Below are 26,292 nucleotides of genomic sequence, written 5' to 3' on the forward strand. Positions count from 1 at the left end.
TAGATGTAGTGATTAACCTGCTTTTAGCAGGGGCTAGATTAAATGTCCACTTGAGGTCCCTCCTAATCCTGCTTTTCTATGCAGTTTTTTTCATAATTTGTATCTCATTTTCTCTCTGAATTAATATTAGTATTTGGGTTAGTTCTTGCACACAATACCTGCTGGTTACAACTGAAGTCAGTCAGAAAAGTGTTTTTTGTTTTGTTTTTTTCCCTAGGAAAAATGTTTGAAATGTTATTTCTTGTGCAAATCCAAAGCAAAAGAGAAAAAAGGGAAGAAATAAATTTGGTATTTTGAGTAATTTCCAAAAGCAGGGAAATGAAGCATATCAGAAGCTGCAGAAAAGAATAAATGCCCCCATATATTACATTGTCATTTTTATGAAAAATTAAGAAATAAAGACACTTTCAGGAAAAGTATTTAATTAGCTGAAATTCCAGTATCCACTGGGAAAAGCAATTAGTAGAAATATATTACCATGACTTCTTATAAAATCAGGTTTCTGGGTTGTTAACACTTTTTTTTTTTTCCCCAGAAAGCAGAAACAGCAAAGGAGACTGACTTTTACAAATATATAAATTATCATCCACTGAGAAGTATACCCATTGTTCTCCAAAGACATAATTATCTTATGGGATATTCTGATGAGCACAGCAAAATTATGCTTTGGTCCCAAAAGATTTCCAAGCAAATATAAACTTCTAGCAAGAGTTCACCTCCACACAAATCCTTCAGTTTTTCATATGGAAACTGTTTGGACAGATCAGTCATCTTTCCATTCCACAGGTAAGTAAGCTCTGGTGTCCTTAGGGATGCTCACTATGCAACTATGTTGGATTGTAAAGTCTTTGCTTGTTGTTTTACCTCTCCATGCTGCAGTTACCTCCAGTGTCGAGGATGGTACTCATCTCCTTTGTAAAGCATACTGAAAATTAGGAGCAAAGGGGACTCTATATGAGGGTCGGTTAGAGGGCAATGCCTCCTATTTTCTATTCTTTTTTTCCCCTCAAACAAATATTTAGGAAAACAGAGACAACTTGCACTGAATTTTTCTGCATTGCCAGTGCCAATGTGCAGAACAGCATAGTCCCCTTCTCCATCAGTTCATCAATGGACTTTTTTACCAGTGAACAAGGGTATGCATCCTGACATAAAAATCCTTGCCATTGTGCAGCCACTGTTACACAGCTTTCATCACTTTGCTGCCATCCCAAAAATGTCACCCTTGTAACTTGTGCTTCATCCTATGAGTTGTAGGGGAAGGAGGCAGCACAATTCATTTAAACAATGAACTTGCCTCTGTGGCTCTCAAGATGGTGGGTAGGTGAGCATTTAATGCAAAACCAGCACCTCAAAAATGTCTAGGTCATGCTCCACATGTTTCAGTTTCTTCAGTTTACTGTGGTTCCCCTAGGCAAGAAGTCAACAAGAAGAACACCCTCCATGCCCAGGTCTGTCCTTAGAGATAAAAAATTAGGAAGCATTACTTTCTGACTCTCTCTTGTTATTGTTGTTATTATTTTGGAAAATATAACAGAGCAAAATTCATTTTGGGGAAAAGATAATAGGAAATAACTCTGTTCAGATCCTAAGAGGGATTTGAAGTAAACCAGTAAAGCCTTAATTACACACAAAATCCATCTCTCTTCCTGTTCACTGATGTCTGTTGATCTCAGTAGGTTAGCATTCCCTCAAGCTTTCCTTATTTGACTATTCAATAGTAGTGGACACAGCTGACTTCAAGTGTCCCAGTGACTTCATTTAAACTATTTTAAGAACCGTTTATTACTAAGTATATGACAATGAATGGGAATTTGGCCTAATATATGTGTGTGAACTTGTGCTGTATATGGACGCTTTTCCAGAGAAAAAAATACTGGGTGCTAAGGGTTTTTGATCTAATAGAGAAAGGCATAACAAAAACGAACAGCTTAAAATTAAAGTAAAAATGTAAATATAGAAATGAAGAACATGTTTGAAAAGGATGGTATTTAACCAGTGGAACGGATGATCCAGGCAGGTACAGGATTCTCCATATTGTGTTGTCTTCAAATCAAGACTGGATGCCATTCCAAAAGACCTGTTTTGGTTAAAAATAAATTACAGGGTTCATTAGAGGCATAGCTGGATAAAATGATATTGCCAGAGCTATACAAGAAGTTAGAATAGATGTTTTAATAAGTCCTTCCTTACATGACCATCTATGAATCTATGTGCCCAGTGTGTGTGTGTGTGTGTGTGTGTGTGTGTGTGTGTTTGTTTGTTAAGCACTATTTTTATGTCTTTAGATGCAGACAGAAGTGTAGCATCCAGATCTAACTCATGGTGCTTTGCAAAAAGCATTATGAGTTAGATGGATCCTCCTGACCCAACAGACCTTATCTGTTGGGGAGGGAGGTCTGTTCTGAGGTTCCTCAAGTGGTACTTGAGTGTGGCGTGGCATAGATTGGAGCCTACACCTACTAGAGGCTCCAATCCACCTGCCCACCCTCCAGCACCAGATGGGCAAACCCCAGAACAAGCTCTGTCCTTGCCCTACCCCTGCCTTCTGTAAAATGCACAGGGAGCAGTGCTGCTCACTGGGTGCAGGCAAAAGTTAATGAGGGCACTCTGCTTTGGAATGCCTTCATCTGAACACTCATTTAATGAAATCTTTTATAAACCCATATTGCTAATTGCTTTCATTTGTGATATTTTCAGCACTAAATCTTTAATAATCATTATTGATAGTTATGAATGGGAATCAGAGGAAGAAAGAGTGAAAAAACAACATCTTAAAAATATGCATGAAACCTTCCAGCCACACTCTCCCCAAAAGAGCCAAACAAAAAACTCCAAAAATAAAAAAAAGATCCAATTCACAAATTATAAATATACCTCCTTTATTAGGAAAGCGAGCCTGGAATTCATTTAATATAACATTTCTTCACCTTTTAGTTCTCATCGCTTACAGAGATAAAATATCACAGTGCATGAACCATGGAATCTGATTTGGTATAACTGGTTGTTTCTTACTCCATGCAGGTAAAATATTTTGAAGAGATGGCTGAGAGAAACCATACTGTGATGGTCACCAAGTTCATTTTCATGGGGTTGACAGACAACCCAATAGTGCAGGTCATTCTGTTTGTGCTGTTCCTATTGATTTACATCATCACACTGGTGGGAAATCTTGGGATGATTCTGCTAATCAAGATCAGCCCTAAACTTCACACTTCCATGTACTTCTTCCTCAGTAACTTGTCTTTCCTGGACATTTGTTATTCCTCTGCGGTGGCCCCCAAGACACTGGCAAGCTTCTTGGAAGAGACAAAAGCCATCTCTGTCTTTGGGTGTGCAACACAAATGTACTTTTTTATAGCCCTGGGGACCACAGAGTGTTTTCTGCTGTCTGCAATGGCCTATGACGGGTATGTGGCCATCTGTAACCCACTGCTCTACCCAATAATTATGTCCCCAAGAGTCTGTGTCACAATGGTGGTTGGATCGTATACACTTGGACTGTTACATTCCATGGTGCACACACATTTTACGTTCCATTTGTCCTTTTGTGGGTCTGATGAGATCAATCATTTCTATTGTGATATTACACCTCTGCTATCACTGTCCTGCTCTGATACCCATTTCAATGAAATCTTACTGTTCACCCTGGTTGGATTTATTGAAATAATTACAGTTCTGACGGTTGTGATCTCTTATATTTACATCCTTGGCACCATCCTGAGAATCCGCTCTGCTACGGGGAAACAGAAACCTTTCAATACTTGTGCCTCCCACTTCACAGGGGTCTCAATTTATCATGGGACAATTCTCTTTATGTACCTGAGACCCAGTTCCAACTACTCCTTGGATACAGACAAAGTCATTGCAGTATTCTATACTGTGGTCATCCTGATGCTGAATCCCCTGATTTACAGTCTCAGGAACAAGGAGGTGAAAGATGCTGTAGGGCAAGGGTTGGCAAACTACATCCTGTGAGCCATATCCAGCCTGCAGAACCATTTGCTCTGTCTTACAGATATGGTGGTTTAGATGCATTTGGGGGCAGTGAGGCTTCAGAGCAGTCACTTTCCCCTGACACTGAAGGGAAAAGTGGTGGCAGCAGCTGGTTCCTAGTGCCTACCGATCTGCCTGTGTCCCAAACTGCATCACTCCAGCTTGCAGCATATAAAGGTTGTCAACTTCTGCCATAAGGCAATTCACTGTAAGAAAGTTGTCAGTAAATAGGATTACTATGTGCTTAATAGCATTTGGGTAAAAGAATAAATACATTACACTGTAGAAGGAAATATATAATTGTACTTATTTAAGGCTAAGCTGTTCTTTCAGGCTAATAGATTTCATTGATCAAATGAAATTACTCAGATCCTGTCAAATCCATTGTCACAGCCTGCACGCTGTATAACATCTGAAAGGCCTGGGGGATGCTATTTCTTGAGGCCAGGGTGGAGGAGGTGCAGCAGACAGAGGATATCTGGCAGTGGGAGCAGCAGCTGCACATACCTGCAGTGGTGGCCAGGGAACTGTGTGCAAGAGGTGGTGGCATACCATCTCCTCCTGCCTTCTCCACTGTAGCCAGCCTGGACAGCTACTCATGGACCCCCACCCCACTGCCCACACCCAGCACCACTCTTACTGTGTTCAGTTCTCAGAAAAAAACACTTTATTGTCATCACAAAAACTGACCCTCCCCTTCCACTTCCCTTCCCCAACACCAGAGCTCATCCCGTGTCCCTCCCAAACACCAGAGCCCATCCCCATTCCCTCCCCAAGAATAGAGCCCCTCCACCACACACCCCACCCACTAATAATAATACATGCTCTTCCCCGTGTGAATTATGTACAGTATTGTGTGTCTGTTCTCCCATGGTGGGGGCCATGGAGTGGGGGAACCTAGGGGAAGGATCCCTGGGACAGGTGGCCCTCATTCCAGCCCCTGACTGTTCCCCCGTGGGTTAGAACAGAGTGGCAAGATGGGTGGGTGTGGGGCTTGCCCAGGGGCAACAGCAGCTGCTGGTCTCTGCGTACAGGTGGCTCCCCCTCTAGCAGCCAGTAGCCAGGGCCAGCAGGGCCTGCATGTAGTTCTGTCCCCACTGCAAGAAGCTCCTGCTCTGTGCCTGTGTGGATCCAGAGAAAGTGGTGGGGCTGGGACAAGGTGAGGGGAGGGGGGATGCTGTATGATGGGGGGAGGGGGGAAACTGCATGGCAGAGAACCCCAGGTAGGGGCTGGGGCAGGGGCTCATGGCCGATCAAAGCAGTTCTGGACCTCTACCCAGTCCCACTGGGGGGCCCACTTCTGGGCAGCAGCCAGCTGCTAGTGGGCCAGGCAGGGCTATGGTTGGGGGCAGGGCAGGAGGCAGTACGAAGACAACCACCAGGGCCAGTACGGTGTCCCGTACCCAGTGGTGCTTCTCTGTGGCCTCCACTTCCCTGGCCATAAGCACAAACTGGTGCTCCAGGGCCTCCATGTACCTCTCCTCCAGAGCAAGGAGCTGTGCCCTAAACTCCAGGCCCACCGAGTCCCATGCCTGCTCATGCCAATCCCATGCATCCTCATGGGTGACTTGTCACAGGCCACCTGTTCTGCTGGGCAATGTTCTCTACTCGCCAGGCTCACACATCCATCAGACAGCCCTCTGAGGATGTCACTAGCCAGACCAGGAGGAGGGTCTGGTCCTGTGTCCTCCTCCTGTGAAGGTTGCACGTCCTCAGGTCCCAGTCATGGGTGGTGACAACTCTGATGGTGCTTCCCAGCTGCCAACTGCTGCCTCCCCACCACATGCAGCTACAGGACCTGCAGAACCATGAGAAAGAAGCTGCTTGTGGCTGGGCCCAACCCTGTCCACCCCTCAGCAGAAAAGCATTTTCTCCTTTCCCCTCTCCCTCTATTCCCTGGGGAAATACATACCAACTCACCCCACTGGGATCCAGCTTTCCCTTTTGTGTCCTTGGATATCAGGTGATAACAGAAGGGTAAGAAACTGGGCTCCACAGGAGCTAGAAGGGGATCACAGGGTGCAAAGCTCAGTCTCTTCTCACCCCCTATCTGGAAGCACAGGAAGCAAGAATGGCAACCAAGGGCTGTGGAAAGCATGGCTGTTCTTAGGGTGGGTTGGGTGAGTGAACAGTGGCGTGGCTGGGTCTTCAGAAGGCCAGTGCGGAGTCTACTGTTACTGTAATCATGGTGGCATCCCCAGAGGTCAGGTCATCATATCTCAGCCACAGATTAAACTCCAGCTTGACCTCACATTCAGAGGGATCCCTAGTTTGTCAGCTATTGCATCAAAGGTCAAGACCCCTTTCCAGGAGGGAAGGGAGCCTTCTGGCATAGCTGTCACCAGTTGCTTTGCACCTCTGGGAAACCCAAGCCTTCCACCAGCAGGTCCTGGCTGAGCTACACTGCTTCCATCATGACCAGCCCCTTCCTCAGGAGAAGGCATGGGCTGGGGGGCGCAGGGGACCTGCAGGAGCTGGTGGCGGTGATCATGGAGGAATGGCAGCTGGCCTGGCACAGCTACAAGGAGCTGCAGCAACTGCAAGCCTCCATTGATGCTACTATCCAGGAAGGGTGAAGGGGCAAGACCTTGCTAGGAGCATTTTGCCTGGCTGCTGCTGCAGCTGGCACCCCAGCATGCCTCATGGGCCTGGCATAGCCATCAAGGGGCACAGTTCCTGCCTCCCTCCTTCCTGGTCTCAGCCTACCTGCAGCAGCTGCCCCTGAGGAGGAGCACCCACCCTCCTCCCCACAGTAGCCGAAGCCATGGACATGTCAGCATGGCCCCCAGACATGGGGTGGTTGCACACAGGACCAAGATCAGGCTCAGGGAGGAGGGGCCATCAACCCCTGATTCCCTCCTCCCTGGTGCCTCCTTCCTTGCTGTTTCCTCCACCCCTAAAGACCCTCTCTCTTCCCCCTGGTGGTCATGTAAATAGTTTCTGTGTTTTCCTGGTTTTCAGTCAGTTTTTGGAGAGTGGGGCCTGGGTGAATGGTGGTGGGGTGGTGGAGGGTTGTATGTGAGGTACTGGTGGGATGGTATGTTGTAGGTGTTGGGGACGTTTTGGGGGTTAGGGGGATAAAGTTGGTTTTGTTTTCAGTACAGCCATAGTGCTTATGTTATTGGGGTTCTGGTATTTGGTGGGGATGGAGGCCCCTGGGCAGGAGGCCTGGTGCAGGTGGTAAGAAGGCCAGTGCCCTACTCAGGGGGTGGGCTTGCCAGTGAGCAGTGATAGCTTCACACTCTCTGGCTCCCATGTGCCACTGTCTGAGGAGGTGGTTCTCACCTGTAACATTTTTCCTGCAGAAACAAGAACTAAATGACTGTGCAGTACCCTGAGTTACTGCACAGTAACACCAACAAATGTCTTTTTGTAGCACTATTGAGCACTAGCCTAATGCTTATGCACAGTAGCTTCATGTCACAGTTCTTGCCATGTGACGCTATTGCTCAGTAGTGTCAGGCTACTGCGCAGTCAGTGTCTCTTGTAGACGCAACCACTAGGAGGGTAGTTGTGTGAATCTCCATCCTGAGAGGGTTTTATGACCCAGCTACACAGAGCCTTGAGTGGGACATTATAGTTGGGGATGGTCCTTTTTGAGCACATGGTTGGGCTAAATGACCTCCTGAGTTCCCTTCCAACCCTAATTTTCTATGATTCTCTGATTAATCCATAACTCTTCTCTCTCTGATTGCAGCAATAGTTTTATACAGGAAAGGGTACCAATAAAAGTAACTAATGTTTCACATCAACGTTTCACATCGGTTTCTCTCAGTGATCCAGAAAGCTTGCAACATTTCTAAGGACTCCCAGAGAGTTTTCAGAAGTCTCAGGAGTGAAGTCCCGCATGGTTTCAAAACAACTAAAACACCTCCTCTGCTAACAACCCCACCACAAGCTATGCAGAAGTATCATCGCTTTCTGGCAGAAGTAAGTTCTTGGAATCGAAACATGGCACATGTTGTCTTATCTCATTTGAAGAGATAACTGTGTATACATGTTCAGGAAAATGCTATTAAGAGAAGGGAGGTGCCTCCAAACCTAGAAACGAAAAGCTTTAAAAAGAGATTGCACTTCTCTTGGTACACTCACTGCCAGCAAAACAAGAAGTAGCGCTTTCCCTACATAGAAGCAATGACGAGAACTAGGCAAGACAGATGGGGGGATCGCAGCATCATAGCCCATGGTGGAGGATGAACTGGGAACAACCAGTTTATCACTTGCAATTCAGTGGCTAATGAAATGGAATCCTGACACTGTACATTTAGGAAATGGATCAGCTGATGTTTCAGAGGGTCCTGTACATCGTGAGCAGTTCTGTGATTCTATGATTCTTGGGGTTGGTCTACATGCGGTTTTTGGATAAGGTGAACTCTGTCAATCAAGGGTATGATTGTTGTGCATACAGTTACCTAACTGCCTTATACCACAATAATTTACTCTCCTTTCAAAATAGGAATATGGAGATCCAATTATTTATTAATCATCCTTTTCATTGCAGTATGCCTGCATCTGCCTCTAACTACACAGATATATCTACAGTAGCAGAATCTTTGTGTGCTGCCTCCTGTTTTCTTTTCTTAGGTGAAAGCAAAAAGCCAACAATGCTCATTTGTGCAATGTTTTCACCAGTTCTCATCTGATATGGGTTGCGGTCTAGCTCTATTTGTTTGTTTGAGCATGAGGCAGGATGGAGGACAGTCAATATTTCTTAGTGTTTTCTGTGAAAACCTATATAGCGTTCAGTATAATTTGTATAACTAGAAAACTTTAATCAAGAATATGATATGCCAGACTGTGCATAGTGACGTTGTGATGGGGAAGGTTTGCTCTAGTTACCTTCTTCGCTGTTCTTTTTCATACAGCTACACTACTACCTCCTTGTTAGACTCACAGAAAACTAAGGTGATGTTTTTTAGGCTGCAAGTCTAAATATCACCGAACCCTTTTATGGGAAACAGTAGAGGCTTTTTTGTTTTCCCTTTCTGTAACAACCCAAATAAAAGTTTGGTTTAAAACTGAAACACCTCAGAAATTAGAAAACTAATATTACCAAGAGATGTACTCATTTTCCCTCTTTCTTGTAACCCCTGTCTTTCCACTGCCAGCCCAAAGGACGATTCAAGCCCTTGAAATTTATGAGATTTCTGTACGTATGCATATTGTAATGAGGGTATAATTGGTAAAAAGGCAGTGTGTTCTCCTCTTCAGGACATTAGTCTACCCAGAACTAGGAGAGCAGGGCTATCTTCCTGGCTTGGATATTTATCAGACCTTGATTAATTTACTTAATCTTTCAGTACCTCTGCATCCCTTCTGTCCCTTGTCTGTTTTGAAGATAAGCTTTCTAAAGAAGCTAGAGTCCCTTATGCTATATGTGTGCAGTTACAAGATAGTGTGAGCTCAGTCCTGGGCTCCTTTGAGGCTGCTTTGAAACAAATAGACAGTAATATCTATTACTTATATTTTACATCTATGTACAATGTCTGGCATTGGAGTGTTGGCTGCATTCATTCAGTTTTAAATTAGGAACATTCTGATATATATAGGAATATTGTTTTTTTTAATGCATGCTTTTGTGTAGCTTGCTGCATGCTAAAAATGGAAACTGGCTTCCAGCCATAAGTTTCCTTGATGGTTTTGGAGGTAATAGGTTTATTTTTAATGAAGTATTTTTCTCAAAACCAGGTTACCTGAATGTGAGGGTGTGTACACCACTGTGCTTTTGTGTACTTCTGCAGTTCAGTGCTTTTATGTGAATTATTTTGTTCGTCTATTTTTTTTAGGTCTGTGAATGCAAGCTCAATCTTTCTAGACTTCATGGCTGCAAGAAATCACACTGCGAGGGTCACAGAATTCATTCTTATTGGGTTAACAGATGACCCAGCATTGCAAGTTGCTTTGTTTCTTCTATTCTTGATCATCTACATCATCACCCTGGTGGGAAATCTGGGGATGATTGTATTAATCAGAATCAGTCGTCGTCTCCATACCCCATGTACTTTTTCCTTAGTAACTTGTCCTTCTTGGATGCCTGTTGTTCGTCAGTGGTGGCACCCCAGACCTTGGCAATCATTGTTAAGGAGAGAAAAACCATCTCTCTTGCTGGCTGTGCAGCACAAATGTACTTTTTTATAGCTCTGGGGACGACAGAGTGTTTCCTTCTGGCTGCAATGGCCTATGATCGGTATGTTGCCATCTGTAACCCACTGCTATATAAAGTCATCATGTCCCCTAGAGTCTGTGTCCCACTGGTAGTTGGGTCCTACGTTATTGGCCTATTTAATTCCATGGTGCACACAGATTTGACATTCCGTTTGTCCTTCTGTGGGTCTAATGAGATCAATCATTTCTATTGTGATCTCACTCCTGTCTTATCACTCTCCTGCTCTGATACTCACATCAATGAAATCCTGATATTTAACCTTGGGGGACTTATTGAATTAACCACCATTCTGACTGTCCTGGTCTCCTACACTTACATCCTCAGTACCATATTGAGAATCCGCTCTGCTGAGGGCAGGAACAAAGCCTTTTCCACCTGTGCCTCCCATCTGACTGTGGTCTCTATATTTCATGGAGACATTCTCTTCTTGAATGTACGACCCAGGTCCAGCTATTCCCTGGACACAAGCAAAGTTCTGGCAGTGTTTTACTCAGTGGTCATTCCCATGCTGAACCCCCTCATCTACAGTCTGAGGAACCAGGATGTGAAGGTTGCCTTCAAAGACATCATGAAGAAAAAGTTGTTTATTAATATATTTAATTCTTAACTTTTTCTTTTTTTCCCCCTTTTTTTAAAATAAAGGAGTAGTGATTTAATATTCCAAAGGCAATATATAACTGGTCTCTCTTAAGCATTGATTTATGTGGCTAGTTGAAAGGTCCAGTCTACTTTGACAAGCCCCTTACAGCTTAATTCTTTCTTCTTAAATTAAGTTCACAACATATATTGTTGTTTATAAATATCTAATTTAGCTAAATACTAAAACACAGCACTTATCTGTTTTGCCTGGGAAGTAGCAAATAGGTGGCTGCTTATAGACATTAGTACAATTTTACCAAATCAGATGGCTGGACTATACAGCCCTCCTTCCGACAGTAACCACTTTTGGATACTTCAGAGCAAGGTGACGCTGCATTCAGAAGTTACAGAATGATTTAGCCTTAGCAAAAATTTCCTCCCAAACTCTTCTTGGGTGGGGATGGTTTGTCTTATGTTTCAGCACATAAAATAATATCTCTCCCTTAAATCTCTTGTAGTGTTGCATTTCTAAATCATTGCTGCTGTAAGGCTGGCTTTCAGTGGTAAGGTGTATCTATAGAAATGGGTATTTATATTTTCTATTTAAATGCCACTATGTTGATTAATCCTATAAACTATTGGCCTTGAGTCTATCTTTTGGCAATTAGAGTGCACAGGCTAACTGTGTGAAAAATATTTTTTCTTATATTAGTTTTAATATATTGCCTTACACTGTCAAAAGAGTTGTATTATGATTAAGTGTATTCAGAAATTCCCTATCTACTTTCCTCAGATAATATACTACTTTTGTATGTATATCACGTTTCCTGTTTTGTTTTTTTTTAAGCTTGTATCTACTGCCAGCAGTCTTCCTCCACAATTGGACAGTTCTAGAAATATAACGCAAGTGTACACACTGAAAAATAATATTTTATTTCAATTGTAATCATTTTTGGAAATTTACTTGTATTACATGAGAAGGAAGGATTTCTTAGGATGATATTTTTTTTGGACCAACTATATACACTGGATAGAGTTAGACAGACTTTTTAATACAAGAGTTTTATTGTAAACAATACAAGTAAATGATACTTCAAATTTAAAAACTGACTTTCAATTAAAAAATCGAACATGAAATCAAATTGCATTTGGCTTTTTCTCACCTCGCTTTGCTGCTAATGGCAGCAAACTGTTCCCATTTCCTACAGCCCTGAAATGGGCCCCTGCCACCACCACGGGGAGCTCTAATCTCTCCCTGGGTGCTATCCCAGGGGCTGGCAGGGAGTACCAAGCCAGGAAACAATTATCTTCTGACTGGGGTTAGGGCATTTCACCCTGCCCACAGGGGGCTGCCTGTTGCTCTGGTGGGGATAATCAATTTCTATCTGTGCCCTGCTCTGCTGTCAGTTGAGATTACTTATCTCTGAAGAGACAGTCATTACAATAAGAGAGGGGTTTGAAAAATTCCTCCAATCTCAAATAATCTGCCAGAGTGCCAGTAGAAGTATAAGCCAAGGGTAAAGTTAACCAGACATGTCCTCTCCTAGTTTAGGGATTCTTATAGGAAGGCATGAAGCTGATTTTCTGAAGTCATGGGTGGACACAAGGGGTGGCACTGTATTCCTTTTTATTTCTTTGGTCACTTTCACGGTCATCTAAACCCAAAAAATGATGGTGTTTGGTTAATTCGTACAAACAATTGCAGTGCATAAAGAAGACTGTGTACAGTGTCAGATCATGGCCTCAAACCAAGGGCCTTAGCCTGCCTCACACAGCTGCTCATTCCAGTTTTCCATGTTCCCACTTGAGCAGCTAGGCAATACAGATGTTCAGAACCTTCCATCAAGGCCCAACCACCCACCCACTTCCTGCTTCTGAAGTGGCTGGCCAGGGTCAGCATTCGGACCATCTCAGGAGATAGGGTTTGGGATCCACCCTTAGCCCTGTGCTTTCAGGGGTCCAGAGGAGCTGTGAAGAGCAGCCACAGTGACTCCATGCTGCTCCCGAATTCACATGCGGCTGCTTGGCACCACCCCCATCACTGAATCTGCCACTGAATCCAGCGCCTCAGCCACTTGGTACCCTCTCCCTCCTCACTGCCAAATCTGCCGACAGCTTCCTCACGTTCGGGGTGAGGTCCCACACAGGCTGATTTGCCCTGGACCCTGTACCCTGCACAGGTCATCTCTGATCAGCTTCGTGTCTTCCTATAACAACCCCTGGACCAGAAGAAGAAGGGTCTGGGCAACAGGGTTCAATATTTATTTGGGTGACTTTGCCCTTGGCTATTGCTTCTATTGGATCTCTGTCATGTTCTCTGGCAGGACAGGAGTTTTCCAGACCCATCTATGGCTTTTCATAGATCTACATCTGTGGCAGAATGCCACATCTGTCTCTCTCCAAACTCTGCTATCAGGAGGATGCCTAATACGACAATTTGGTTACCAAGGCCTCTGCAAAGGGCAGACACCTCTGGCCTCCATTGGATTCAGGTAACCCTGAGTTGTAACCCTGAGCCAGGGAGCCAGTAGAAGTGTAGGCCAACAGGAAAGTTTCCCAAATATAAGACTGAAACCTTTTGCCCAGACATTTCCTCTCCTGGTCTACGGATTCTTATAGGAAGGCATGAAGTGGTTTCATTAGGGGCAGGTCCTGTCAGACCAGCCTGATTGCCTTCTACGATCAGGTCACAAAAGCATTGGACGCAGGTGTCACGGTGGATGTAGTCTTTCTGGACTTCAGCAAGGCCTTTGACACTGTCTCCCATTCTCATCAAAAAACTAGGTGACTGTGGCATTGATGGCTACACAGTCAGATGGATTGCAAATTGGCTGAAGGGTCGAACTCAGAGGGTAGGGGTGGACAGGTCTTTTTCGACCTGGAGTGAAGTGGGCAGTGGAGTCCCCCAGGGCTCGGTCCTTGGGCCTGCACTTTTCAAGTTCTTTATTAGTGACTTGGACGATGGGGTAAAAAGCAGCCTGTTTAAATTTGCTGATGATACCAAGATTTGGGGTGAGGTGGGCATGCTTTTAGGGAAGGACAGAATACAGCAGGACCTGGACAGGTTACAGGGGTGGGCTTACGAAAATAGGATGGGTTTCAATAGTGATGAGTACACGGTGCTGCACTTGGGCAGTAGGAACCAGCAGCACACTTATAAGCTGGGAACTCCCTTCTTGAGAGCACGGTAGCAGAAAGAGATCTTGGAGTCATTCTTGACTCCAAGATGAACATGGGCCCATAATGCGAGGTCACAGCCAGTAGGGCTAACTGTACCTTGTCATATATCCACAGATGCATATCAAGCAGGGCCAAGGAGGTGATCCTCCCCCTCTATGCGACACTGGTCAGTCCATAGCTGAAGTACTGTGCTCAGTTCTGGGCACCGCACTTCAGGAGGAATATGGACAGCATTAGGAGGGTCCAGAGAAGGGCCACCCGCATGATCTGGGGACAGCAGGGCAGTCCCTTTGAAGAGAGGCTATGGGACCTTACTCACTTTCTGGTCCTGGAGTGACTGGCCAGGGTCAGCATCAGGGGCATCGGGGGGGGGGGGTGTGTGCAGAATTAGGGCAACCACCCCAGGCCCCATGCTTTGGGGAGCCCTGTGAAACCAGGAAGGGTGGCTGCAATGACTCCGTGGTGCCGCCGACTTAAGATCAGGCCACTTAGCACCTCGCTTGCCACAGAATCTGCAGCCGAATCTGGCACTTCTGACAGCTCAGTACCCTCCCCCCTAGCTGCTGAATCTGCCACCGGCTTCCTCATGTCTGGGGGTGGGGCCCCGCACATGTTGATTTACCCTGGACCCCGTACCCTGCTCGTGTCATCTCTGGTCAGCTTTGTGCCTTTCTATAACAACCCCTGGACCAGAAGTAGAAGGGTCTGGGCAACAGGGTTCAATATCTTATTTGGGTGACTTTGCTCTTGGCTATTGCTTCTACTGGATCTCTGACATGTTCTCTAGCAGGACAGGAGTTCTCCAGACCACTCTATGGCTTTTCATCAGTCTACATCTGTGGCAGAATGCCATCTCTGTCTCTCCCAAAACTCTGCTATCAGGAGGATGCCTAATATGACAATTTGGTTACCATGGCCACTACAAAGGGCAGACACCTCTGGCCCCATCGGATTCGGGTAACCCTGACTTGTAACGTGAGCTGGATACATTCCTGAGGGAGAGGAAAACCTGGTCCCTCTGCATTTGTGACTGGCCTAGCACACCTGGGTGGAGGCTTAAACTCCCTATTGTCTTAAGTAATGTCATCATGCATGGGAGGGGGCTAAAGACCATGCCAATTTACCCAGAAACCAGTGATGCATTTGAAATTGGTTGGCTTGCATCCAACAGTTGCTGTCCTTCATTGGATCAGGTAAATGAGGTCATAAGAGCTATATAAGTTAAGGACTGCCTCGGAGGTGGGGCAGCAGCCATGGTGAGAACTCTGAGAGAAGCTGGACCTACTGAAACTCGCACTCTCTCTCTTGAAACTCCTGGTCAATGAACCGCTTCCTCCATAGGGAATCTCCACCTGCCTCTGGATGGTATTTGTGAGTAAGCTACTTGAGATCTAACTAGATATATAGCTTGCAGTAACACCGATGTGTAATCAAAGGCTACCATGCCACTGTTTGCTCTATGGGATTTCTCTGATATTGCTCTACCCTGTACCCTATTCCAAACCTACTCCCTGTAACTGATAAAGTTCTTCTTTGCACCTAACAAGGCATACTCATTGGGAGAGGGTCTAGAATATTCCTTGGGGTCACCTTGGTTCAGCTGATTAAGGGAGATGACTATTTGTGCTTCAGACTGAGGGAAGCACTTCAAGTTCTTGTAGTGGGTCAAGTACTCTCAAGGACTACTAGACCTATGTTTCCCAGAGGGCAGAGGTCCAAGATTTGTCCAGACTCTGGGTGGTGGTGCAGTTACCCCCAGGCTTGCGGGTGTGCTCCAGGAAGGGGTTTGGCCAAGCGTGAGGTGCCCCCAGGGAGGCACTTGGAGCCTGGAAGGTGGCCTGGGCACAGTGAGGTAGGGGGCTTAACACAGGAGCTTCCTGTACTGGTCTACCACAACATCTGTATAACATCCATGCTATGTTCAGTGCTAAAAACATTGTGCTTTGAAGTCAGAGAGTTGCAGATTCAAGCCTTCCCTGGGAAAGGGGCATTGGATCCAAGTTTTCTAGTATTCTGGGTAATTGCCCTATTCATTCAGCTGTTAGGGCTAAAATAAAGGAAGACTCCTCATTCCAAGCCATGCCCAACCAATGTATAGCTGTACTGTGCATGTTCAGTCTTCATGTGCAAGCTTATAAATCTAACACAAAGCTAGGGCCAATGCCAGGTAGGTGGCTAGAAAGCTACCATTTTGATGTACAAAGGGAAATAGAAGTCTACCCAAAGGGCTCAAATATATAATCAACAGCATGTTCTACTAGAACTGGAATAGATAAAAAATTGACACTGGCACAAGGATGAATCTCACTGAGAATTGGGGGATGCAATAGCCTAAGATTGTTTGCCTTCCATCTTGGCCCTGTAGATATCCTAGGTCAGTGCTGTGTTAACTCCCTGCTGTGGAATCTCATGATTATCATGACAATCAGGACTGACTACCTTCACAACCACATCTTTTTTTCCCTCTGACCAGTATTCTTTTTTAGCTGCCCTTATCACCCCATAATATATTAACAAATGCCTTTTGTGGATAGTCTATGCATTAAGACTTATAAACTAGTTTTAAGCACCCTTTAACCATCTTAAAGTTATGCCACTCCAGGACAGGTTTATCTCTGATGTGCACTACCCAGCTTGAGTTCCATTAATGTATCACCACTCCCCAGAGATAAGTTACCTAAGCTTTTTGTCCTCCAGTGTTGCCGTGTGGGGTCAGGCCAACTCTCAGGATCTCAATATTGCACTATTAGACAGAAGGGTGTGATGCAATTGCTCATATACAAACACACAAATCAAGTAGGTTCATATACACACACACACTACCAACTCAGGCACATACACGTCCAAGCTAGCCTAGGCACATGAATAACTATCACCAATTCAAGCCCATACACTATACACCCCAAAAGTTAGACACAGATCACTAATTTGTATATCATGCACACAATGATATTGTATATGTATGCACACGCACACCAGATCACACACATAAAACCCACCTACACATACACACAGATAAGTTCCTAACTTGGATGGTATAGCATGTATGTGTGTTCTTGGGGTACCTAGGATACTTGGAGGAAGGTTAAGGTGAAAGAGAGAGAGTTAAAGTGTAGGGAGTGAAAGTTGCTAGAACCAGGATTAGAACCAGTGCACTACAGAAAAGCTGGCTGAGGAACTAAGGCTTGGGTTTACTTAAGGTAGATTGGGGCTAGAAGCTGAGGCAGACAGCTGAGATATTGGGGTGGGGGGGGCAGATAAGTGGTGGCAAGGAGGAGACAGCCAGGAAAGAAACTGAGGCAGAAACCTGGTTGCTTAGGGGAAAAGGCAGTGGGGATAAGACAGTGTCAAAAAATGGGGTTTGGAAGCAGAGAGGAGCTCAGGACAGGTGTTGGAGGTGGCAGTGAGCCATGGGAGGGAGAAATGAGACAGAGATTGGAGCAGGGCTGAACCATAGTAAAGCAAAACCCAACTCAGGGGTCCAAATAACAGGTTTATTAAACAGACAAAATGCTACACAGCCCCATGAAGTTATTGGTTCACACACACACACACACACACACACACACACACACACACACACACACACACACACACACAGACAACAGGTGAAAGAGACTCAGTGAAAGGGTTGGAGTCCAGGTAGGGAAGAGCAGCAGAGTCCAAGTCCTTGGTTGAAGAGCGGGTGATAGCTACACATCCAGGCTGGAAAGGGGTCTTTGTCCAGTAGGTGTTTTCCAGAGGGGGGTCGCTGGCAGGACCTCTGGGTGGATAGGTGGTGTGGCATGGTGCTGGTCCAGATGGAGAGGGCGTCCCAAAGAGTCAGTCTTCACTATCTCTTTTTATGGGGCAGACTACCTCTGATCTCCTATAGGGAGGGCCTGTCCAGGCAATGTCAGTTCTGTCCCAGAGGGCTCCAGGTGTTCTTACTGAGCATGTGCAGCCTTGGCACAATGGTGGGTTGCCTCATCTTTTGTTTCTTGAATGGTGATTGGTGGTTCTAAGGGCTGGGTTGTTGGTCCAGGTATTGGTGGTGTTGATGGTTCGGTCATTCAGAGGGAGCTATTTTTAGATCAACTGCCATTGTCTCTCAAGCACCCTCATTCATCCCCGATCATTCAGGAATGAAGTTACATAGGAGAAGTAGGTGTGACTCATGTGATACACAACCGGGCCTGGGGACAGGATGGAGACTTGACAAACAAAATGGAAACTTGACATGACTTATGCTAACTCACATATGTAGGCCTAAATCATATAGTACCAGTAAAACAGTAAAATAGAACAGCAAAAATCAATACAAGCATAACAATATACAATATAAAGAATGAGAAAAAACAAAACAAATACAACTTGCTACCAAAATAAAATGCTGAAGCTTATCCTATGTCTTAGCTCACTTATACTTATCTATAGGGAATAGAGAGGGAAAGAGTCAGAAATGGTTGGGGAAGGGGAGGGAATGCATTTTAAAACAAAAAGAAAAAGAAAAACTGGGGGTTTTGCTACACCAGCATCCTAGGATGAAGTGTTCCTCCCCCCAACTCTCTTGTTCTGTTAGGACAACTCACAGCTGTAGTTCTTACTCAGATTCCTGTTCACCAGCCCTTTAATGGCAAGTTACAGTTGTTGCAGGTCAGAGACTGTCAGTGAAGACTATATCAGGGCTGTGCGAGGCTTTGAACAGAGCTTCAGATCCAGAGAAGCTTTGGATGGTTTGGCGTCTGAAGCAGCATGTCTGGATCGAAGCTCTGGCTTTGCTAGGCTTTCCAAAGCAGTTTGGAGTTTCCGAATCACTTTGGAGCCACTTTGGAGCCACTTTGGAGATCCAGCCATAGTGTGTAATAGGGAATCAATGAAATATCTATATCTTTGTTGGGTTTTTTTTTGTCTGATTTGGATGAAACTTGCAGGGGTGGTAGCAGGGTGTTAGGGGTGGTAGTTTCAAGAAGATTGGTGCAGAGGGTTGGAGGAACTGCACCCCAAATTCTTGAAAGCAAAACTCCTGTCACATCTACGTGTTACAACACAGGGGCATCAAAACTGCAGAGATGGTAGCCCCTGCTGCAGCTACTAAGCCTGCCAGCTGTCTAGGAGATGGGTTCAGGGGTTATGGCTTCTGGGGCCCTGCACCCTTGGCTGCTGACAGGCAAAACTCATGCCATGCCTGCTTATGCAACTGTGTCTGTCTTGGGGTGTGGGACATACTACTGCAAGCCTGCCTGCTAAGCTACTCTTACCAGTTACCAATCAATCATGATTCACTGAGGGACCAGCTCAATACACAGTTGCTACCTAATGTAACTAGGTATTTACCTTCAATTAACACCTACAAAACCAGAGCCTAAGGAGAGGAAAGAATCAATACAGACAATCAACTGCCCCAAAACAGACAGACAGTTGCACAAGCACCCACATCATGAGTTTTGTCTGTCAGCAGCTAGGGGTGCAGGCCCCAGAACTTGCTTTGACACTTTACCCCAATGTAATCCTACTCCCCATGTCCCCATGACAATCACCTGCACGGAAGTAAGCACCAATCTGACCATCTTCATCATCTTTGTGACCATCCTGTGACCACCCAGCCAGCTGTGAGGAAATGCAAAAACTTCAACACCTGTACTTCCCACCTGACATGCATCACCACCTCCCTTCTCTGCTGGGACATCCAGATCCATTCCAGCTACTTGAAGGATGTAAACAGAAGAGACTCAATAGTCTAAATATACATAATGGTGACCCTTGTGCTGAACCCCTTAGTCTGCAGCCTGCAGAAAAAAAAGAAAAAGAAAAATGTTAAAGTATGCCTTGAAAAGCACATTGGAGACTTTGCATGCCAATAAACTGAATATATTGTTTGTCACTTTATTTTAACAATAAATTATATTTTAAAAGGGTGAGATTGGATATAGTAACTATAGCTATAATACAGCTTTGCAGTGCAGTTTTCAGAAGTTCTTAAGTTACTCAGGAGCCTAAGGTTAGACTAGAGGCTAGACTGTGAAATAGATATGTAGTCTTTCAAGAGAGCAATAAAGAATAAGAACGTGCCTTCTACCATCATTACAGGGTGCTTTGCTCAAACCCTTGAGTCAAGATGCATAGGAATAAGTCAACTCTGTCTCTTTACTAGCTGTACCTAATAAAAAAACAACCCCCCCCCCCCTCTCAAATAGAACCATTTCCCATCAGGGAACCAGGCAAAATAAATTCACTTCACAAGTCATGTCAGTTCATGTCAATTCTACTGAGATTTCACATGGGAGATTTCACATGGGAGGAAGAAAAGAATACAGAACCAAGGAATATACAAATTGCATTTCTGTTGCTGTTTGTGTTTGTACTATGTGAAATTTTATTTATGACTGAAGAGTCCCATGTCCCTCAGCCTCTCATCATAAGACCTATTTTCTTGCCCTCTGATCATGCGCATGTTTCTCCTCTGGACTCAGCTTTGCCACATGATGTGGGCCCCAGGGATGGTCAAGGGTTGTGGGGCTGTGATATGAGGTGGGGGCAAGGGACTGGGACTCTACAGTCCCTACTGTGGTGATACCATCCACCCCACAGACACTCACTTCCACTCAGAGAGACAGCAGGTCCTGGACCAATGACCTGTCCAGCTCCTAAATGAAGTCCTTCGTCTTCACTCCTGACTCTGGGAATTAGTATGCCATGTCTAAAGCCCCTTCCCTTTTCCTGCCCTCTAAGGTTTTGTGTTTCTTGAGTTCGGCCCCTGCAGCATTTCTCCGGACTACAACCACATCCCTTTTCCCCATCCTAACAGCCCTTCAAAGTTATTTTGCCCCTTTCACAAACTGGATAAATGCAACATTGAACACTGAGACACAGCTCTTCCAAGGGTTGCCAACCCTCCCGGATTCGTAGGGAGTTTCCCAGAATCTGCACTGATCTTCCAGTGATTATTGAAAGCAATCTGGGGGACCGATATTGTGAACAGGTTGGAAGTACAATTAATGAGTAGAGTTACACTGATTCATCGGTTCCATGATGGATCAGCACCAATATAAGGAAAATTGATAGGCCTGTGTAAAATGGCAAGCATTCACTTCAGATTCGGATCTGGCTGATTCAGAGGGACAGTGATTTGGTTTGGAGATTTGAATCACTGTCCTGATTCAATTCGGAAGAATCAGATCCAAAGATTTGACACCACTTTGGAGATTCGGCCATAGACTAAACAGGCAGCAGTCCTCACCATGCTGGACACAGCTGCCTCCAGCTGTAAGTCTGTTGTGGTGGGTGAAGGGGGGGGAGGGAAAAGGCATGGGGGAGGGAGGGATTGGGGCTGGGGCTGGAACAAGCTGCCCAGCTGGGGCAGGGAGCGCAGAACTCAGGAAGGTGGGTGGGGGAGGGTCGTGGGATGCACGTGTGGCAATGCTGGGAGTGGGGTCTATGCCATGCTGCTGCTTGCCCAGCCAGGGGGGGAGGGGATGTAGGTATGGCTCACTCTGGGCAGAAGGGGGCAAGCAGCAGCAGGGCATAGACTCCACTCCCAGCAGTGATGCGCCAACATCCCATGCCCTTCCCCATTCTGGATAGGCAAGTGGTGGCAGCACCCTCCCCCAAATGGGCTGGGCAAGTGGCGGCAGCACCCACCCCCCTGCTCTGGCTGGGCAAGTGGTGGCAGTGCCCAGCCCCCACATCCCCCCATGCCAGCTGGGCAAGCGGCATCAGGGCAGATACTCTGCTCCCAGAGCTGATACCACCACTTGCCCAGCTGGGGTGGGGAGTGGAGGGATGTGGGTGCAGCAGCACTGGGAGTGGGGGCTATGCCCTGCTGCCACTTTCCCCCTTCTGCCTGGAGTGAGCTGTGTCTGCACTGTGCCTGCCCCACCCCACAGCTGGGCAAGTGGCAGCAGGGCATAGCCCGCACACCCATCACTGCTGTGCCCGCATCCCATGCCCCCCTGCCCCCCTCCCCGAGTTCCATGCCCCCCACCCCAGCTGAGCAGCTTGTCCCAGCCCCAGCCCCAATCCCTCCCTCCCCCACTCCCCTTCCCTTCCCCCTCTGCCAACCACAACAGACTTACCAGCTGGAGGCAGCTGTGTCCAGCGTGGTGAGGATTGCTGCCTGTTTAGTCTATGGCCAAATCTCTGCATCAGCTAAATCTTTTCTGAATTGATTCAGAGGCTTCCAATTCAATGCAGAGCTTTTAAATGGTCTCTTGATTTGATTTGGATTTAGAGATTTGGTTGCCAAATCAGGCCAAATTTCCTCCAAATCAAATTGGCTACCGAAGCTTTGCACAGCCCTACAACCCAGTCAACCATTAGCTTTGTTTTTGCAACAAGAGCATACTATTGTCTCATATTCATCTTATGGTCTCTGTAATAGAGCCCTAACCCCCATTACTAGAAGAAATGCCAGAGCAGGGATGACCCTGATGTCCCCAGCCCCTCCCCACCTGGGACTTTCTTGTCTCTTCTCCACCCTCCCCTCATCCATTACCCCTCTCCAGCAACTGTGGTGCCATCCATAGCTTGAAGCCATCTTCCATTTCCTCCCCCCACCCCACCCTGCAGCCAGGGCAGCCAGAACAGGGAGAGACAGCATTGCTGTGGCTATCCCTGGGAAGGATGCCATGCAAAGTCACCAGGTGAACCCCTGAGAGAGAAGGGGGGAGCCAAGGAGTGGCTACACTATGATGACTGAGCAAATCATGAAATAAGTTATTTTTGTTTACATATCTTTTGGGCTCTGAACAATCCCCAGTGCCAGTCCAGGCAGGACTTCTGACACCTGCCAGAGATTTAAGTTCTAACAGAATGGGCAGTGTCTTGGAGTAGGGCGCCTGAGGTCAGAGGTGGGTGTTGCATCCCCTAGGGCAAACCCCTAAACTCAACCACCTTGGCTAAGGCACTTTCTTGGATGTGGAGGACAGCCATTGTGCCAAACCCACTTTATGTGCTTCAAAGCCAGGAGGACAGATCCACAACAACTCTCCCCAGTCAAAAGCAGGAGACAGTCAGTGAGGATATCTATACATGTGCTCCAGGGTAGAAGGATGGCGTTTTAATTAGAGCATTTCTGAGAGCTGCCCACAGCGTCATGTGTATTCAGCATCCAGCACTTCAAAATGGTGGCAGGGATGCTTTATCTAAAGATCATTTGATGAGGTTTGGTTAAATCACCCCCACCACCATTTTCAAAATTGGGAACACTGAACACACATGACGTGGGGGCTGCTGGGGTGCGCTAATTAGCACACTACAGCAGACTCAATCGAGTCTGCTCCCACACATGCTGTGAAGAAATTCCCCTTTTACATATGCCTCCCTGCTCTGAGTCTGCCCAGCCCCTCTGTTTTCAAACTCTGGCTCCTGGATCCACCTGGTCAAGCTAAGTGACTAAGTTCTAAAAAATCCATAGAGAATGGGGAGCTCGCTCTTCCTTTGTCCTGAGTTTCTCCCTTAACAACCTGTGTGACCTTAATCACTCTACCTGGGGGATGCTGACAACTTTTTAAAGGATTGGGCTACTTTGGGTCATCTGGTCTGGTGGGCTTCCTCCGGCAGTCGTCTTGGGACAGACTGTCATGCAGGTACCTCAGGCTGCTGTCTGCATAAATCAGTGAGTATGACTGAAGATTAGTTAGAAAGCTAGCTATAAGTTAATTAGATGTGTATGAAAAGAATCACTGAACTCTATATTTGATGAAAGGTTCAACATATTATGTTTTGTTGAAGGCATTTTTTTCTAATACTCTTCTATCTTGTAGTTTTTCCACATTCTCCTTCTCTCTGATTAATAAAATCAAAAGATACCTGCATGCAGTGTTCTGGCTGTGAATTCCAGAGGCGAGAGGGGTCACACAACCTTTATAGCTCTCTTTGCTCAGCTAGCTAAGGCGGGCATGGTTTTTTACTGTCCACCAGTAGAGGAGGCTACTTTTGAATACTTCAGACCAACAGAAGAACCCCAAAATACCATAGTGGGTGTAAGCACCCCAAAGGTCTGCAGGGTCTGTGTACCCCAGGATGCTAGAGCCCTACCTGAGACCAGAGCCCAGGTGGTGGCAGCAATTACCTCAGGTTTGCGAGTGTGCTCCAGGAAGAGGGTCAGCCAGATGTACGCATCCCAGGGGAGACACCCAAAGAGTGGTTTTGGTTGGGAAGAGTGAGGTGGATGGCTAAGGGTAGTAGCGCCCCCTCCTGGCCTGCCACAAATGCTAATTAGCATGCACTTGAGCAGAGGTCTATCATGTGTATAGGTGCCCTGGTTAAATTTCTTTAGGCTTTCCTATTTCTACTTTTACTTAGAGGACATTACAGCCTTCAGAGGAGCTTGAACCATCACATCACAGAACATTTTGGTGCACTGCACTAGGACAGAACCAGTCTCTATGCTCTGGAAAGTGCAATTCCTGGATTTCAAATTGGAATGGAAGATGGGAGGAGCCTGGGACACGGTCAGGAATAAAGAAACTTTGACCCTTCTTGAATGAGACTTCTGTAAAATCCACACAATCCACTATTCCACCAGTGTAATGGCAGGAGTGAGTTACGGAATATCAGGACCAGGTTGTCTGGTGTGTGAGAACTTGTTGTATTTCTTCAACAATTCCCCTTAAACAAATTCTTCAAATGTTCTTAGTTGTAACAACTTTATTAATATACCTTTTCTTCTGCATTTACCATTTTTTTCAGCGCTTGGGTGAAATGCTCACAGGAGCCACTTTCCAGAGCCTATATCCATAATCCCTTTTGTGAGAAGTGAAGTTTTTGTGAGATCAGATGGCGGACTCCTTGGTGAGACGTTCCCTATCCAAACAGTCCCTCTGAGCACTACTGTGATAAGAGCCATCTGTAATGGGATTTTTCCCCCCCTAATAAACAATGAAAGTTAGCCTGAGTGGGAGATGGCCACCTCTGGGCCCGGCCCCATGGAGGAAGAGAAGAGAACAAATGATAACAACTTTGTACCACTGTTATTCTGAAGCCAGAGACCTAGTCTTGTAAACAAGTCCCCTGCCCTCTGAGACAGCTAGGGTCTCTACAGTAGTTTTAGCATTTCAACTCTACATGCAAGGCATGTGCATACTTTTGCATGTACTGCAGTGAAGCTGTGCTAATAATTGTTTTAATGAATAAACATAATTTTTTCTGCTGTTCTCCTCAGAGCCTCCTTAACATCCTTGTTCCTCAGGCTATAGATCAGGGGGTTCAGCATGGGGATCACCACTGTGTAGAAGACAGAGACTACCTTATCTGTATTCAATGAGTAGCTGGAGCTCGGTCGTAAGTACATGAAGATTGTAGTCCCATATAACAAGGTAACAGCTGTCAGGTGGGAGGCACAAGTGGAGAAGGCTTTGTGCCTGCCCTCAGAAGAGTGCATCCTCAGGATCGTGAGAAAGATGAACATGTAAGAGATGAGGATGGTGAAGATGGTACTGAGCTCAATTACTCCTGCTAAGGCAAAGAGAATCATCTCATTGATGTAGGTGTTGGAGCAAGACAGAGACAGGAGTGGGGGAACATCACAGAAGAAGTGATTGATGATATTGGAATTACAGAAGGGCATCCTGACAATGAAAGTCATTTGTATAACAGAATTCACAATGCCACCTATATATGACCCTGCAACCAGCTGTATACACAGTCTCCTAGTCACAACAGCTGTATAGACAAGTGGGTTACAGATGGCCATGTATCTGTCATAGGCCATTGCAGCCAGCAGGAAGCATTCAGCTGTCACAAAGACAATGTAGAAGAATGCTTGCCCTGTGCAGCCAGCAAAAGAAATGGTTCTCTTTTCAGCCACAAAATTCACCAGTGTTCTGGGAACAATGACAGAGGAGAAGCAGATGTCAACCACAGACAGACTGTTAAGGAAAAAATACATGGAAGTGTGGAGTCGGAGATCACTATGGATTACTATGATTATCCCAATGTTGCCCACCAGAGTGACTGTGTACATCAGGAGGAAAATGACAAAGAGAATGACTTTCATATCTGGCTGCTCCGTAAGCCCCATCAGAATGAACTCAGTCACCATGGTGTAATTTCTATCTGCCATGTAGTCAGCATCTCACATCTGCTGAAATGAAAAACAGCATTAGAAATCTAAGGGATAGAAAACAGAGGGTGTTTATCTACCTCCCTAAAATACCTGGGGTATGCCTATTCATCCGGATTGTGTGGGACCTGGGTCTTCTTACCCCATTCATGTCAAGGAATATTAATATTTAACCCAAGGAACCTATTACTGATCAAAATTAATACGCAGAAGAACTTAACAGGGCTCAAAAAATTTATACAAACAATAGGAACATTTGAAGTAATAATAGGTGTGAAACAACTTATAAAGAAGCTGCAAGTGCTTCTTTAACTTGTTGAAACCTTTG

The 26,292-nt window shown here is 45.7% G+C and overlaps 3 protein-coding genes across 3 annotated transcripts; 2 read left to right on the top strand and 1 right to left on the bottom strand.

Moving 5' to 3' along the window:
• Positions 1-3,042: 3,042 nt before the first annotated feature.
• LOC102562310 (olfactory receptor 5AR1-like) lies at positions 3,043-3,978 on the top strand. The gene has a single exon (XM_019496760.2). The coding sequence runs from the start codon at positions 3,043-3,045 to the stop codon at positions 3,976-3,978; it is 936 nt and encodes a 311-aa protein (XP_019352305.2).
• Positions 3,979-9,816: 5,838 nt separating this feature from the next.
• Positions 9,817-17,802, top strand: LOC102562775 (olfactory receptor 5T17-like; the record flags this gene model as incomplete). Its single annotated transcript, XM_059722444.1, is given in 3 exon segments — positions 9,817-9,985; positions 9,988-10,744; positions 17,775-17,802. Coding segments are annotated over 3 exon segments (954 nt in total), but the record flags the coding sequence as incomplete, so codon positions are not given.
• Positions 17,803-25,025: 7,223 nt separating this feature from the next.
• LOC102563007 (olfactory receptor 5G9) lies at positions 25,026-25,964 on the bottom strand. Its single transcript, XM_006262103.1, has one exon. The coding sequence runs from the start codon at positions 25,962-25,964 to the stop codon at positions 25,026-25,028; it is 939 nt and encodes a 312-aa protein (XP_006262165.1).
• Positions 25,965-26,292: the final 328 nt, after the last annotated feature.

This window comes from Alligator mississippiensis, chromosome 2, assembly GCF_030867095.1.
Source record: "Alligator mississippiensis isolate rAllMis1 chromosome 2, rAllMis1, whole genome shotgun sequence".
Taxonomy (NCBI): domain Eukaryota; kingdom Metazoa; phylum Chordata; order Crocodylia; family Alligatoridae; genus Alligator; species Alligator mississippiensis.

What these genes read in the sequence shown, in the direction of transcription:
- LOC102563007 (XM_006262103.1), bottom strand. Translation starts at nt 25,964, where the DNA reads ATGGCAGATAGAAATTACACCATGGTGACTGAGTTCATTCTGATGGGG.
- LOC102562310 (XM_019496760.2), top strand. Translation starts at nt 3,043, where the DNA reads ATGGCTGAGAGAAACCATACTGTGATGGTCACCAAGTTCATTTTCATG.